The 16328-nt window shown below is 42.3% G+C and overlaps 1 protein-coding gene and 3 non-coding genes across 4 annotated transcripts; all 4 read left to right on the forward strand.

The window, feature by feature from the left end:
- Positions 1–4726: 4726 nt before the first annotated feature.
- On the forward strand, positions 4727–7085 carry Rps12 (ribosomal protein S12). Its single transcript, XM_006986678.4, has 6 exons — positions 4727–4813; positions 4948–4998; positions 5103–5219; positions 6165–6267; positions 6572–6673; positions 6997–7085. The coding sequence occupies exons 2-6, from the start codon at positions 4985–4987 to the stop codon at positions 7057–7059; spliced, it is 399 nt and encodes a 132-aa protein (XP_006986740.1). The 5' UTR covers positions 4727–4813; positions 4948–4984; the 3' UTR covers positions 7060–7085.
- On the forward strand, positions 5490–5563 carry LOC121823323 (small nucleolar RNA SNORD101). Its single transcript, XR_006064733.1, has one exon. It is a non-coding gene; the product is annotated as a small nucleolar RNA SNORD101 (small nucleolar RNA).
- LOC121823337 (small nucleolar RNA SNORD100) lies at positions 6428–6502 on the forward strand. Its single transcript, XR_006064747.1, has one exon. It is a non-coding gene; the product is annotated as a small nucleolar RNA SNORD100 (small nucleolar RNA).
- On the forward strand, positions 6775–6909 carry LOC121823328 (small nucleolar RNA SNORA33). Its single transcript, XR_006064738.1, has one exon. It is a non-coding gene; the product is annotated as a small nucleolar RNA SNORA33 (small nucleolar RNA).
- Positions 7086–16328: the final 9243 nt, after the last annotated feature.

The raw sequence follows: 16328 nt of genomic DNA on the forward strand, positions 1-16328 counted from the left end.
AGAAAAATTTCAGACACAAAGATAGACACACACACACAGGAAGAATGTGACGTGAGGAGGGTTGGGTCTTTGCTAAGACAGTCAAGGAACCAGACTAACAATGTCCAGGAGCCAGGAAGGAGACATGCAGCTGACTCTCACAGTCTTAGAATGGAGTTAGGGTATGAGGTAATGCATTTGTGTGTTTTCAAACATTAAGTATATGGTTTCTTTTGTTATGTGTGCTCTAGCAAACCACATCTATATTTAGATGATTCTGAAATCTAGATTCCTGCTGCTCTTTTCTAATTGCTGTTGTTTTTGCTCTGTACTCTTTTTGGGGGCTCACTATCCAGTTCTCAAATAAGTCTCACAGGGAGGTTATTATTTCTTATAAATGCCCAGCCTTAGCTTGGCTTGTTTCTTGCCAGCTTTTCTTAACTTTAAATATCCTGTCTACCTTCTACCCCTGGTCTTTTTCCTTTTTTTTTACTTTTGTATATCTTACTTTCACTCTTACTTTGTGGCTGGATGGCAGTGTGACTGTGTGGCTATGTGGTTGTGTGGTTGTCCCCTAGCATTCTCCTCTCCTTGTTCTCTTGCTTTCTTCTTTCCCCCAGATTTCTCCTTCTATCTATTCTCTCTGCCTGCCAGCCCTGTCTATTTCCCTCTCCTGCCTCACTATTGGCCATTCAGCTCTTTATTAGACCATCAGGTGTTTTAGACAGACAAAATAACACAGCTTCAGAGTTAAACAAATGCAACCTAAAAGAATGCAACTCATCTTTGCATCATTAAACAAATGTTCTATAACACAAACAAATGTAACATATCTTAAAATTATATTGTACAACAACTTGCAATGTTTTTCCATCTATGTAAATTTTTAGCACAGTGAGACTGGAGCAGCTCTATTACTGTCAAATTGTGATCTGAAGAGGAATCCTTGAACCACCAATGATCCCCCCTCACATTTAGGTATCATTTAAATGGCTAAGGCATTCAGTGCAAAAGCCTTGGAGTCCACTGTCATGAAAGGCCAGCTTCCTGTCAGTCTGTCCCTGACCTGGGGAACAGAGAAACTTTCTCTGTCTTGATTTCATTTTAAAAAAGTTCATCATCATCATTGTATCATTATTTTTAGTTTTTGAGAAAAGGTCTCATTATGTAGCCCAGACTGGCCTCAAATTTTGTGAGGCTGAAACTCTTGATTCTTCTGTCACAACCTTTGACATTCTACAATTTTAGGCCTGCAACATGATGCTCTCACCTTATTTAATAATACTAATACTGACACTATCACTCAGGGTCTCATTCAAATTTTATTTCTGTTGCTGTGATACATACCTTGACCAAAAGCTACTTAGGGGAGAGAAGGCCTTACTTGGCTTACAATTCCAGGTTTCAGTGCATCATTGAAGGGAGTCAAGGAGGAACTCAAGTACAGTAGTTCATAGAAAAGAAGAGAAAGCATCTAATTCACAGTTCAGGAACCCTGCTCAGGGAATTGTACCACCCACAGTGGGCCCAGTCTTTCCACATCAATTAACAATCAAGACAGTCTCCCAGAGGCCAACCTCATCTAAGCAATTTCTCAATGGGGGCTTTCTTCTCATGTGATTCTAAGTTGTGGGACCTTAGCACTCAAAACCATACAGCATAGGTCTCTATGACAAGGGATGAAATAAAGAAGCCAACATATTAGGTGCTATTTATGAAATGCTAAACAAAACTTCATATCATTAGTCATTCCTATTCTTACTATAGTATGAATGTGAATATGTTACTAGGGTCTGAACCAGGCCAGGCACACACTCTTCTATTGTGTTATATTATAGCCCCAGCCTCATTTTCTTTTTAAAATTATTTTAAATTAATTAATCAATCTTGTTTTGCTTTTGTTTTTTTGACACAAGTTTTCTATATATAACAGCCCTAGATGTCCTGGAACTCAATTTGTAAGCCAGGCTGGCCATGAACTCAGAGATCCACCTGCCTCTGCATCCCAAGTGCTGGGAATTATTATTATTTTTAAAAATAACACGTTTATTTTATTGATACTTTGGGAGAATTTGATGTATCATCACTGTATTACAACCATCTTTCTTCATCAATAGTAAGAGGTTTATTCTCATGGCACTGTTGATGTACAGGCTCCTTTTGTATGCTTAGCAAAAGCTCTATTCAAGAGGGTGTGGTTGTACATGCCTTTAATCCCAGCACTCAGGAGGAGAGACAGAGGTGGATCTCTGTGATTTCAAAGCCAGCCTAGTCTACAAAGCAAGTTCCAAGACAACCAGGCCTGTTACACAGAGAAACCTTGTATCAAAAAAACCCCAAGATTGATTAATTAATTAATTATAAATATTATATAAGTATAAAGAATTAATTATAATATAAATATATTTTTTATGTTTTGTTTGTCAAGACAGGGTTTCTTTGTGAAACAGTCCTGGCTGTCCTGGAACTCACTCTGTAGACCAGGCTGGCCTCATACTCAGAGTTCCACCCGCCTCTGCCTCATGAATACTGGAATTAAAGGCATGTGCACGTACTGCTCGGTTTGGTATATATTTGTGTAAATGCTAGAATATGCTGGGTAAGAGCCACTAACCTCTACATACATTTTCTGCCACCTTTGCCAATATCTAAAATCAGGAGTCTAGCTTTAAAGAGTATAAAGTAGGAGAATCTATATTTAAAACAAAAATCTTCATCACAAGTGTGCCCATTAATTATATAGAATGACTATATAACTAGGATTTAAAAGGGGGAGTTTCAGTTGCTACAGGCTTCCTGCTGACTGAAAGGCATTTATTAGGGTGGACTATTAGGACAGAGAGCCACCACCATCAAAGGTCTGGAGAGAAATCAAGTCTGAACTGGTTTGTACAGCGCGGGGGGAACAGCACTAAAATTTCAGCACTAAGCTAAAAGCACTTAACTATTTTTTTCTTAGTATAAACACATGCCTCATTTATTGTTTTCTACATTTACATTTTCCATCTTTATCAAGTAGTGTCTTCTGGGAAACAAAATCTAATATGCTTAACACATTCACTTTATTTTTGGAATTAGACATAGTCTGACTATTTAGTCCTGGAACTCACAGGTACGTACCTGCCTCTGTCCTCAAGTGGTAAGATTAAAGGCTTGCACCATATGTCTGGTTTGACACATTACCTTTTAATACCTTTATACGAAGGAAATTACTTAAACTCTACTTACCACATTCTTCCCCGACTATGTAATGTTTCAAACTCTCTTCCCAAAGAGTCAAAAGACACGTATGCCTTCCACTTTGCACTCTCCTGTATTTAGCTGCCCGGGACTCTAGTTCAAGCACTTTTCACAAAAATGCTGCCATAAACCCAAAGTCATCATCTCCACCCCACAACACCACAGCATTTGATATTTTAATCTTTGGCTAAAATACTAGCATTATCTTTAAAAGTGCAGACATTTTTAAGTATCAGCAAATTATCTTTTGTTTGTTTGTTTTTCGAGTAGTTTTTGTTCTCTGTGTAGTTTTGGTTCCTTGTCCTGGATCTCGCTCTGTAGACCAGGCTGCCCCGGATCTCTCAGAAATCTGCCTGGCTCTGCCTCCTGAGTGCTGGGATTAAAGTCGTGCGCCGCCACCGCCCAGCCAGATTATCATTTTTAAAGAAAAAATAAAATAAACCCTGACAGAAAATATGCGCCGAGAAACCGACCACCCGCTATCAAATAACTTTTCCTTTTTTTTTTTTTAAATTACAGAGGTAAGAAAGCAAACGTAAGGCTTGAAAGGCGAAACTCAAACGTTTAATAGAAAAGCTAAGAAAGAAGGAACTCCACCCATTTTCTGAAATTCCCATGAAACTCGTGAGCCTGACCATGATCACCGTATGCACGGGGTTGGCCATTGGAAGCTCGTGACTGGCTTGGGCATAGCGTCAGGGAGGGAAGCTGTCTTGTGTATGTGCTTTGGAGGTGGAAGAACCGGCGATTCCTTCAACATTAAAGTGTTTTTGTGGACGCGGGCGGGAACCGGCTTTTCGGTCCTGGGATTCCATCCATGCCCGGTGGCCAAGTCCTGGGTGGACTGCGGGGGTTTTCAAATGCCAGGATTCCCCCCCTCCCGCTACAACACGCGGCTTAGGTCGTGACAGACCCACAGTGGGAGTGCATGCAGCATGCACCTCAGGGATGCCAGTGTCTGTGAAGCTGCGACCCGGGACCACCTAGGATCCGAAGCTAAATGTGCGATCAGAACCGGCTGCTCTCGGGACCAGCTGGGGCTGGCGGCAACGCCTCCCGAAACACGCGGCCGGGGAAGTGGGATCTGCGAGGCAGCCCACAGACTGCCCCATTCGCAGAAACTCAGAGCGGCTTGGAAACCGAGGGCCCACACGTGTCCTCCGGAGAGCGGCTCAGCCTCACCGAACAGCGTCGCCCACTGGAAACGACCCAGAAACGCTTCTGAAACCAACTCAGCAACGCGGCGGAGGAAGGCGCAGCACGTTCGGCCCTTCTCGCATTCCGTAGAAGGGGCTGGGAGGGGGGGGTCCTCCGCGGGCCACGCCCCCGGGGGCGCAGGCTGTCCGCCGTCCTGCCTGTCGCGCGTTCCTAAAACCTGGCTCGGAGGAAAAGCCCCGCCGCGTCGCGACCGCGGAGGCTCCTGAAGCCGGAAGTAGAAACTCCTAAAAGTCCGGCACCCGCGGCAGCCACCTTGCGAGTGGGCGGAGAACGCACATGCGCGCAGGCGTCCGGCAGAGCGCTTAAATACCGTCATGCGGCCGCCGGCGGCCTTTTCCCCTGCCGCCGCCGAGTTGCGCGGAGGCGGAGGCTCGGGGTGAGTGGAGATGCAGCGCGGGCTCCGAGCGCCGCCTGCTCGGCTGGCGTGGGTGGTGGTCAATGCGTGAGACGTGTCTGAGCTCCACCGGAACCGTTTTCTTTATTTTTCACCGCTGGTTTTTGTCTTTTCAGTGCGCTCAAGATTCGGCCTCACCCGTAATCCACCGCCATGGCCGAGGAAGGGTGAGCGGATGGGCGCAGGTTTGGGGCGTGGGCTGGGCTGGGCTGGGCTGCTCTCCGGGCCCCTGCCGCGGGTTCTAACGCGCTTCCGATCGCCTCTCACTCAGCATTGCTGCTGGAGGTGTAATGGACGTCAACACTGCGCTGCAAGAGGTGCTGAAGACCGCCCTCATCCACGATGGCCTCGCACGTGGCATCCGCGAAGCTGCCAAAGCCTTAGACAAGTACGTGTCTCGGTCTCAGTAACTGTGGGTTGTGGCAGCCGGAACAAAGCCTGCTGCAGCCAAGGGAAGAGAGCGTGGCGTGGCGTGACGTGACGTTCATGCGGTTAGCACAGAAAGTTCTCAGTGGCAGCCGTTCGACAGGAAACCTAGGAAAAGGTATCAACTCAGATCTCTCTGGCCCACTTGAGATGTGTGGGTTGCTGTGTGGACTGGGGGCGAGCCGTAGTTTGGCGTTTTTTTTTTTTTTTTTTTTTTTTTTTAAACTACAGTGTTTGAATGATGACTTTTGATTGTCGGATACCCCTTCACCCCCTTCATGGGTGAGACATAACAGTCTGACAAACCTGTAGCTCACGGAGGGGGAGGGGGCACTCAGTTTTGCTAAAAGACAAGACGGGGAGTTTCAGCTATTTTGCCAGTTAACGTGTTAAATTCAGTAGAGGTACTGCAGCAGCATCTGGGAAATACACCAGCAGTTCGTGTCTATTTTCATTGTGGTCCTTAAGCTTCTGCATGCATGCTGCCTATCTTTCAGCTTGAGGAAAAGTCTGGTCAATTTAACTGTTGAATGCTTTAGTGTATAAACTAGTACTTGAATCCTGGTGGGCACCGAAGATCTGCCTGTGGATCGTGAACAGTGCTTACCGTACAGTACTGCCTTGACACCATCCACTTTAGAATTGAAACTGTGCAAGTGTCACAACGTGAAAGAGGTCATAGTTTCCTTCGGCCATAGCTTCCCCTAACAAATGGTGTCTGAGGGATGCATAGCTAAAGACAGGTCAATGTTTGTACAGGTGAATTAGCTGAAGATAAACTCTGTACTTAGGAACAGTTAGATTAACGTGTGCTGACCGTGGGTGTTGCTAGTGTAGCTAGGGAGGATGCACAGACCTGAAACTTAGCCTTAAAGCTGTGGGTTCACCTGTACACTTTGCATTCTAGGCGCCAAGCCCATCTCTGTGTGCTCGCATCCAATTGTGATGAGCCTATGTATGTCAAGTTGGTGGAGGCACTTTGTGCTGAACACCAAATCAACCTAATTAAGGTAAGTAGTGTTTTCTTCCTGAACTTGAGGAGATGCCTTAGTGATGGTATTGAGTCGCAGGTTGAGATAAATAGTATCTGGACCTTGATTAAAGCTTCTGTACATCCAGAACCACGTGGTAGGTTTGATACTACTGGGGAACTGTATTGCTAGCTGGTGAGCTGTACATGATGACAACTGGCTCCCTCTACTGAACTGCAGTGAGGAAACTGCCATGTCACCCTTCTGACACAGCCACCTTTGGGCTTGATCTCTAGTGTTGAGTAGCTTTAATGCCTGCTAATAATAGTTTGTGTTTTTGTAGGTTGATGACAACAAGAAGCTAGGGGAATGGGTAGGCCTCTGTAAAATCGATCGAGAGGGGAAACCACGGAAAGTGGTTGGCTGCAGTTGTGTGGTGGTTAAGGTAAGTCTGGTTTTCATCGTTTGAAATGCGGAGAGCCCTTTAATGGGAGAAAATTAGCAGACTTGGCTTAATGATTGCTGCTTAAAGATAAACCATAATTTGAGCCAGCCAATTAATCTGCTTATCTCAATGTGCTTCTGCAGAAATTTTGAGAAGGCTGGCAATAGTGATGCCATGTTACGAGCCTTAAAGACAGCTGAATGAAGTCTTTAAGGTCCCTGAAAATGGCTACAGTGTTAAAATGCTGGGAAGCATTAAAGTCTGAATTAGGTAGCTTAAAAGAACTTAATATTGAAAAGTAATTTGCATCTAATTTTTTTAAGGACTATGGCAAAGAATCTCAGGCCAAGGATGTCATCGAGGAGTACTTCAAGTGCAAGAAATGAATAAATAAAAATTTTGCCTCATTTTTCTCCTGGTTTTTTGTTTGCGGCTATAAAATGGGGTTGCTGTTTGTAAAGATGGGTGTTGACAAATTAGACACATGCTTTAAAAATGAACTTTGATCTTAGTTTGAGAAATGAGGGAGTCAGGCTTCAAGATCTAAACCTAAAATGGGGCCTGCTGTGTCCAGAGCTCCTCACTGGAGAAAGGTGTGGCTTAGCACATGGGAACCCAGGGCTAGAGAGACCTGCTTCAAAAATGGCTGGCTATGTGCTATGACAGCTTGAGAGTGAAATTCTAGTGAGCAGACACAGGTTCTAAAGGCTCTTTTCCTCTTTGTAGAATTGACTGGCTGCTAAGTTGGGATGAATCCTGAGAAAAGAGATTAGAGGAAATGAAGGGATAGATGGTTAGGGTTTGGAAGATTTGGGACGAAGGCCCCCCATGGCAAAAACTTAAAAGTAACAGTAGTTTACATCCCTGATGTGTCTAAGGATCACTTTTTCTAGTGTCCTCATAAAGTACTGCAACCTGAAAGATTTAGAAACCAGCAAGAGTCCTAAAGGATTCTTTCCGGATTATTTGCATGAGTCTTGGGTCTTAATCATGCTCAGCATTTAGTGACAATTGTCATAAGGTAAATTTGCAAATTTGCTTCCAAAGTGCCTTGTTTTTAGGAAGGCACTTGATTCTGGCCTTGTGTATCTGTGAGGCTGTAACCTTCAATCTTAAGGGAAGAAAGACCTTCAGAAGGAATTAGACCAACTGCCAATGAAAATAATACCTGTAATTACATGTCATCACAGCTAGTACTGTTGGAGGCTGGATAAGCAATGTTCCTAAGATTGTGATGCTAACAATTAGACTGGGACGACTGCTTTTTAATCTTTTTTAGTCCTGGCAGGCCTGGAACTCATGCTGTCCTGCTAGCCCACAGTGAACATTCTGAAGGTAGGAAAAGGGCTTGTAAGGTTTCAGTTAATGTGGCTGGTTTTGTTTTTGCTTTAATCAAAATTTTATTTTTGTAGTAGCATTTAATGGGAGGCATCACAGTCTTCCCATGCAAACCAGACTTGGCCTCTACCTTCCAGATGGTGGGTTTACATGTGCCATACCTGGCTGAAAACTTAATTTCCTTGGCTTGTATAGCAGAGAACAACTTGGAAGATTGTGATCTAATGTGGGATTTAGGAATCCACTCAGGTCACACTTGGCAGTAAGCACATTAACCTGCTGAGCCATTTCAGTCCTCCTCTCTCCCATTTGGGGCAAAATAATTGTGTGGTTGAGTATTGCCACTTAGATAAAACATATTAGCAGATTGAAGTCATTTGGCTAAGGCTGTGGCCAGATGTGAGACCTGTCAGGGCAGAAGCGGGGAGGGCAAGGTAAACTGGAGTACTAAATTCTAAGAAAAGATGCTGAAGATTCAGGAATCCCGGCCTTAGGATAAGAGGAAAATATTCAAGCTTTAAAAATCTTGAAATAGAGCAGGGCGTGGTGGCGCACGCCTTTAATCCCAGCACTCGGGAGGCAGAGGCAGGCGGATCTTTGTGAGTTCGAGGCCAGCCTGGGCTACCAAGTGAGCTCCAGGAAAGGCGCAAAGCTACACAGAGAAACCCTGTCTCGAAAAAACCAAAAAAAAAAAAAAAAAAAAAAAAAAAAAAATTCTTGAAATAAAGCTAAATAGGGCTTGGGGGTATATGTCAATGAGTGCTTCCCTTCCCTGCACAAGGCCTTGCCCTGGGTTTTGTATCCAGCACAGGCGCAAAGGGGAAGTTACCAGAATGTTCTAGTTCCTATGTCAGTTTCAATTGTTCAAAAGTAGGACTTTATAGGTTAAATTTATTAGTAAGTGCCAATTAACAGATTTTTGTTTCAAAATATACTAGTGTTGCTTAATTGCACTGTCTTATGATACACAAATTATAGGCACTCTCTTATATTGAGAGGGTCATAATGTAGCAGGCCTGAAACTCAAAGCCAGAGCTCTTGCCTCTGCCTTCTGAGGGCTAGGATTAAAATAAAAGGCATGTGTCACCATGCTTGGTTTAAACATTGGTGGTTTTTTGTTTTTGAGACAGGATTTCTATGTGTAGCACTGGCTGTCTTGGAACTTTGTAGACTTTAGATTGGCCTCAACTCAACCTCGAGTGCTGGATTAAGATGTGCACCACCATCCAGTTTTAAACACTTGATTTTTAGTGCTTGGAATAAGCTAGAGGTGGAAGCAATTTGGCTTTTCCCCACATACGCATTCTGAATTTCCCTTATCCCAAGTCAAAAGAAAGTGACTCCTATCAGATTCCTCTGACCAGATACTAAAACCTTTGAGATTTTTTCTTTTAAAGATCTATATTCATGCCTTGAGGCATCAACAGATATTAGTTGGGTAGTGTATAGTTTTGTTTTTTTTCTGAATGAATAGTCTTTAGTATTTGAAAGCATTGCAACAGAGCTGGAGGGATGGCTCAGGGGTTAGGAACACTCGTTTTTCTTGGGGGGGCGGGGCGGACCGCTGATTGCCAGCACCTACATGGTGGCTCACAGCCACCCATATTTCTTATTCTAGGGTGCTTGATACCCTCTCTGACTCGGAAGGCACCAGGCATACAGGTGATGTACAGATAGATACGTGAAGGTGAAACATGCATAGAGATGAACACATCTAAAAAATTTGGAACAGGTTTTAAAATGAAGAAAATGAACTTATAGTTAGGTGCTACCTGTACTACCTTTTTTTTTTTTTTTGTCACTTATATCATGGACATTCCTGCAATCAGTGTGTAGTACATCTTTTCTGTAGTTTACCTTAGTGTATGTATGTGTGGTATATGACTGTATGGGGTATGTATATGGGTGTGTGCACTAGGAGGCCAGAGTAGGATGTTTAGCATCCTAACATCTTGCTCTCTGCTTACTCTTGAGATAGGGTCTTTTGCTGAACCTGGAACTAGGCTGGTAACATGTAGTCCCCAGTGATCGATTCCCTTGTCTCTGACTCATCACAGGTGTACAGGCAGTCACTCAGCTTTTTAAGTGGGTACTGAGGATTCGAACTCAAGTTCTGCTTGCATATTGAGTACTCAACTCTTTTCCTGGCCCTGTCTTTGTCCTAAAGAAGCAAGTGTATTGAGGACTTAAACTAATTGTAGCCCTAGATTATTTTAGCCTTTGTTGCAGAATCCACACTCAGTTGCTCATAAAGTCTTGGAGGTGAGCGTTTTTGTCATGTACTTTGGTAGACTGTCAACTGGGATTACTGTAATTGTGTATATGTGGAGGGCACGGAGGAGCAAGTCCAGGGCCTTGCATGCTAGGTGTGATGGTTAGTGTTGTCAAATTGACTTTAGGAGATGGGCCTCTGCATGCCTGTGGGATATTATCTTGGTTGCATTTATTGAGCTGGGAAGACCTGGCTTCTCTGGGATTCTGGGCTGTATAAACAGAGAAAGGGAGCCGAGTGAAATACATGTTTGTTGCAAACGTCTGATTTTCAACTGTAAATGAGATGTGACCAACTGCTTCAAGCCCCTGCTGCCAACTTGACTCTCCTGCCATGATGAACTGTGAGCCAGCATCTAAGTCTCTCTTCAGTTGCTTTTGTCAGAGGATTTCATCACAGCAACAGGAAATGAAGCTAGGACACTTAAGCAGGAACTCGGCTACCCAACTGCATCCCCAGTCCCACTACAACTAGAATATTGAAACTACAGCATATTCTTGGAGGAAAAAAGGCTTCTATGTGGAATATATGTTTAGTTAAGATTATCCCCCTTTCACTGTATTAGGTTCCTGTTTGGTATGTTCCGTAAGTTACAAAAGGTTCCAGAGGAGTACTGTTAAAGGAATGGTCAAGCCATGTGCTTGGAGATTACCATCTCCACATAGCAGCTCCCTGCAAGCATCAGTTACTCTTACACAGTCTCTGATGCCCAGAATAGAGCTCAAGATGGCAGGCAATAGGTACTTGGTTGTTAATTAGATGAGTAAGTTTGGCTTGTTAATTTATGTACAGCCTTTTCTAAGGCAATTGCTCAGTCTCTTTTTGACCCTTTATTTTCTCATGTTCCTTTCTGGCAACAAAAGTCAGTTTCAGCTTGGGCCTCTTTCAGGTTAGTATGGTGCCGAGCTGTCTCAGTTTCTCTTCTTTCCAACTCCACTCTAGGGAGCAGGGCAGAGAAATATATCCTATCACAATACGGGGTACATGGCTCTAGGAGTCTGAAAAAAAAAAAAAACATTTTAAAAGTTATTTTGAGACTTGGGAATAGTAAAAAGCATGTGAATTCAGGGAAACTTTTTACACTGCAATAATTTCTTTTTGAAGCCTTTTTATTGAGACATGCCAACAGCACAGTATTGGGCGAGTGATGTGAATTAAACATTACACATATGTAGTATTTGTCTTCTTATTTCCTGTCTCTCAGCTCAACCACCCCTCACTAAAATTTACAAATGGACGTAAAAACCCTGTTTATACCTGGTTGACTTGTTAGAGAAATACTGAGTAAAAGGCCTGTGATACTTCACATTGCTGTCACCAGGTTAAAAGGAGTGAAATGTGTGTAAAAATAAATAACATCTATAGGGGGAAAATAAACTGTTAACATACAAAAGGGCACAAGTTAAAAACCCCATCTTCTTTCCTAGACTTATTGCTGTGTCAACTTAGGAATTGCAGGGCGGATGTTTTGCTGAATGGGTCCATGTGGCTTGCTGGGAGGTACCACACATGGGCCATAAAACGTTGTGGTTATGCCGCTGTTTCACAAGGGAACACAGATGATCCTTAAGAAGAAATCAGTGATTTTAAGATCTCTTTCTTAAAGAGGCTGTGGTTTGAAATAAAATCATCAGTCAAAATATTCTAAATTTTGTCATGTATACTTAACACTGAGTCATAGTGTTTTGGTGTGTGATTTTTTTTTTGTTTATTTGCAACATTTTAAATAATTTTTAAATTTATTTACTTTTATGTGCATGGGTATTTTTCCTGCATGTATATCTGTGCACTATGTGCATGCTTGGAGCCCATCGAGTCCAGAAGAAGACATTGGATCCCCTGGAACTGGAGTTACATATAGTTGTGAGCCGCCATGTGGATTCTAACACATGGTTATGAGCTGCCATGTGGTTACTAAAAAATTGGGTCCTTTGTAAGAGCAACATGTGCTCTTTTCCACTGAGCAATGTCCCCAGCCCTGCAATTTTTTTTAATAATAGTGAAAAAATATTAAAAATAATTTAGTAAAAAAAAAGCAAGAAGGGGGAAAGGAAATGTTATTATAAATAGTAAAGATTTCCTTTGTTTCTTTACTGATTTCCTTTACTGGAAGACAAGTTCGAAATAAGTACAAGTACACTGAATATCATCAGATAGATTCACTTGTGTGGCACTGAGTAGATCCCCAGTAGTGGCTTTATTCCTCAGCTTACTGAAGTGAAGAAGCTCATAATCATCGCCAGCCCACATATGTGCAGTTACTGTGTTGAGACATTTTCTCAGGGCAGCAAAAATAAAATTCCCTACCTGTGATTGAACTCTCACTGTAAGGCTTGATGATGTGGCATTAGGAGCCGAAGCTGGGAAGAAAATGCATGTACTGATTCGGCTCACTGAACTTGGCTAGACTTGACTCATAGGTGAAAACCTCTCATTAAATCTCAAGCATTCATGATCAATACTTGTCAATTAAAAAGTGTGAAAAGCAAGCTTGGGTGAGAAACATTTCCATTTATTTAAGGAAAATAATTTACATTAATATTTATAATACTTTACCTAATTTAAAAGAAAACATTCCTTTCTGTGAGAAATGAAGACCCCCGACTTCATATTAATAGGATTAGAGACAGTTTATTACCATTTTTGCACTCTCAGGCATCAGACCAGAAGGACGGGTGTGGCAATCTAGCACAGAACAGTTTAAACCCCACACACATGACTCTTCCTCCCTTTCATCATTGAGGGATCAGGAGAGAGAATCTTACATGTCATCTAGATCTCTTTCCCTCTGTCACATTTGTTCTTTTGTACAGTAGAAACTTTGCCTATGTTATATTTACATCCTGTTTAAGGCTTATCAGCTAATGACCTTGCAGTCAAGCTCAGTAACTGTTGACTCTAAATTTCTGGTTTGGGTGGGAGGGGTGGCCTAGCTGAGTTTGGGTGTGTGTGTGGGATAGCTAGACTACCAGGCATCAGCAGGGGTCCAGTGGATTTTGTTCATTTGTAGATGAGCCAAAGCTGGCTGGAGGTTCCTTTGAAAATGAACCATCGGATGTTATTTATTACTTACACTTTCAACATATAAGTGACATGGATGTAAAAGCACGGTACAATTGAGCAGGGGGGTCTTTTTAACTTTCTATGATTCTGAAACTCCAGTTTTATTTCTTGATAATGAGAGCTAAATAATCAGGGAAAAGGTCACATCTTTTATCATGACATTTTGCTGTCTAAGAAATTACCACATTGCTTCATGCTTGATTTAATTTTTTGAAGAGAGTATGTTAGGAAGGGACTCATGTAATCATGGGCTTTATCTGAGACTAACGATTTGATAGAAGAAGTAGATATATCTTTCATGATTGCCTCTCAAAGTCAGCTTTAAGAAAAATGGCACAATTTTTAAGCAATTAAAGCTGGCTATTATAGTAATTTTTATAATTATATGTGATGGCCTTAATGCTGTTACGTGAAGTAAACCTAAAGTAAAACCAAACAGCAACTATAGGCAGTTACTTTCTTGAGAAGAGCTGCCTGGCCTCTATTTTCATTATTGGTATGTGCTATTTTCTGCAAGTAATTATGTGGCCTGACCAAACTGTGACATTACCATTTCTTGGGAAAGACGCTTGCTCTTGCTTCAAATTTTAGGTCTAAGTTTTTCCCATTACAGACTGCCTGCAGTTAGAACTCTACGTTTTTAAATAATTTTTTATTTAATATTCAAACTATAATGATGCTTACATAATTTGTTTTGAAACAGCCTGGTTTCCCAAGCTGGCCCTGAATTAATAACGATCTTGCCTCGGACACTTGAGTACAGAATTCACGTGTGTACTACCACATCTAATCATCAAATGTTCCATTTTCATTTTTTTCTTATCAAAACTTAAATAGATTGTGTGTGTGTGTGTGTGTGTGTGTGTGTGTGTGTGTGTGTGTGTGTATAGGGGGGTTGTACACATTCCATGGGCCTTGATAGTGGACAGAGGACAACCTAAGGGAGTTGGTTTTGTGCTTCTACCATGTGGATGATGGGATTGAACCAATAGTGCATTTACCTGCTGGACCATTCTGTCTACCCTGTATTCAGTTTTAAAAGAACTTAATGAACTGTTTTATTTCCTTTAACGTTCAGATCAGGAACACAGGAGTAATCCAGTTTCTTTGCATCCTCTCTGCCATATGGTGTTGCCATTTTTTTACTATAGCCTTCCTTATAGATGTGCATGATAGCTCATGGTATCAATTTATTTGATTTGCACAAAAGGCATGTACAAATTTGGGAGGACATTTTTGCAAAGATAAAGTGTATACACAAATTTATTTGAAATATTGGGCAATACTCTTCTGAACTGTACTCAATACATATTATCCAAGCCAAAATAGTGGGCAAGAATGGTGAAGTGTCGAAATTCAGGACCGTGACAGAGAACCTTGCTGGGCCCTCAGTAGGGGAGCAATACAGGTGAGCTAACAGCATCCAGGACTTTCAGGAAAAAGAGGAACGGAGTCTGTCTGCTCAGAAGGGTAATTTGAAGGAAACCTGTCACATTCTTGCCCTGCTTATGCAGCGTAGTACTGAGGTGGAGGCCAGAGGCAAGGGCATTGGTAGTAGATGTATGATGATTGTTAGCACTGCTTTACAAGAAATGCCCAGGGGCCAGGGAAGTAGCTCGGTTGGGAAAGTGTTCACTATGATGGCTTGAGGAACTTGAACTTGATCCCGATGAATCCCCATGAAAGAAGGACAACATAGAGTATTCCTGTAAATTCAGCATTGGGGAGACAGACCGGTGAGTCCCTGGGACTCCCTATGGCCAGTCTAGCCTAGTCAGTGAGTTCAGGCCAAATGAGAGATCCTTTCTCAAACAAGAATGTGGCAGTATCCAAGGGTGCTCCCTAAGGGTGACCTATGGCCTCCATGCATCATGCTACACACACACACACACATACACACACACACACACACACACACACACACACATACAGTCACACACAATAATACACAAGAATCACTGAAGACCTCACTCATCCACAATAGCCTAGGGCATGGAATCTTAGAAATTGCCAATACTTTACACAAGGGCCAAGGCTATTTATGGAGTGTTCTTCCATCTAATTGTGATGTCCATATGTATGTCAAGTTGGGGGAGGCACTATGTCAAATCAATTTAGGTTGATAACTAAAGGAAAGGGGATGGGTAGGAGTCTGCAAAACTGGTTGAGAAAGGCAACTATGTAAAGTGGTTGATTATAGTTGTGTAGTAATTAAGGACCATAGCAAATTCTTACTTTGCCTTGTCATTTAAATCAATTCCAATTTTCATGAGGCATTGTAAATAACCTTTGTTTTTTGAGGCATGGTTTCTTTGTGTAGCCTCTGCCTCCTGAGTGCTGGAATTAAAGGCATGCACCACAACACCCATCCCATTATAAATAAATTTAAGTGTGGAATGTTGTAGGTGATTGGTAGTGGAGTCTGATATTTTCAGATATATTATTCACTTAGGTATCCATTTGTTCCTGTGCTATCAGTAGAATGTTCCTAATAATAAATGAATTTAGTCCAACTTCAAAAGTTCTCATGTCTTTATTTTATAAATAATGTGTGTGTGTGTGTGTGTGTGTGTTTGCATGTGAATGCAGATGCCTTCAGAGGCTAGAAGATAGTGTTGGATTGCCCTGGAAGTAGAATTACAGGCAGTTGTGGGTACTGGGAACTGAACTTGGGTTCCCTGTAAGAGCAGTATGTGCTCTTAAGTGCTGAGCCACCTCTCCAGTCCCGGTTGTATAAATCTCATCATTCCCCTGTTCAAAAGTCTGGTCAGGCTGGGAATGTATCTTAACTGGTGGAGGCCTGCCTTTCTCCAGCTTCAGTTCACAGCACCACATGAGGATGAGACACTGGGACACTTAGACAGTGAAGGCTGGAGGAGCAGAAGTTGAAGGTTATTCTTGGCCGTATAGCAAGTTTGAGGCAGCACGGGATACAGGAGACCCTGTTTCAAAACAGAAACATTCTTTTTTTTTTTTTTTTTT

The sequence above is a fragment of the Peromyscus maniculatus genome, chromosome 16 (genome assembly GCF_049852395.1).
Source record: "Peromyscus maniculatus bairdii isolate BWxNUB_F1_BW_parent chromosome 16, HU_Pman_BW_mat_3.1, whole genome shotgun sequence".
NCBI lineage: Eukaryota > Metazoa > Chordata > Mammalia > Rodentia > Cricetidae > Peromyscus > Peromyscus maniculatus.

Excerpts from the sequence above, each read along its gene's own strand:
- Rps12 (XM_006986678.4), top strand. Across the intron at positions 5,220-6,164 it reads GCTGCCAAAGCCTTAGACAA|GCGCCAAGCCCATCTCTGTG; the intron begins GTACGTGTCTCG and ends TTTGCATTCTAG. Across the intron at positions 6,268-6,571 it reads ACCAAATCAACCTAATTAAG|GTTGATGACAACAAGAAGCT; the intron begins GTAAGTAGTGTT and ends GTGTTTTTGTAG.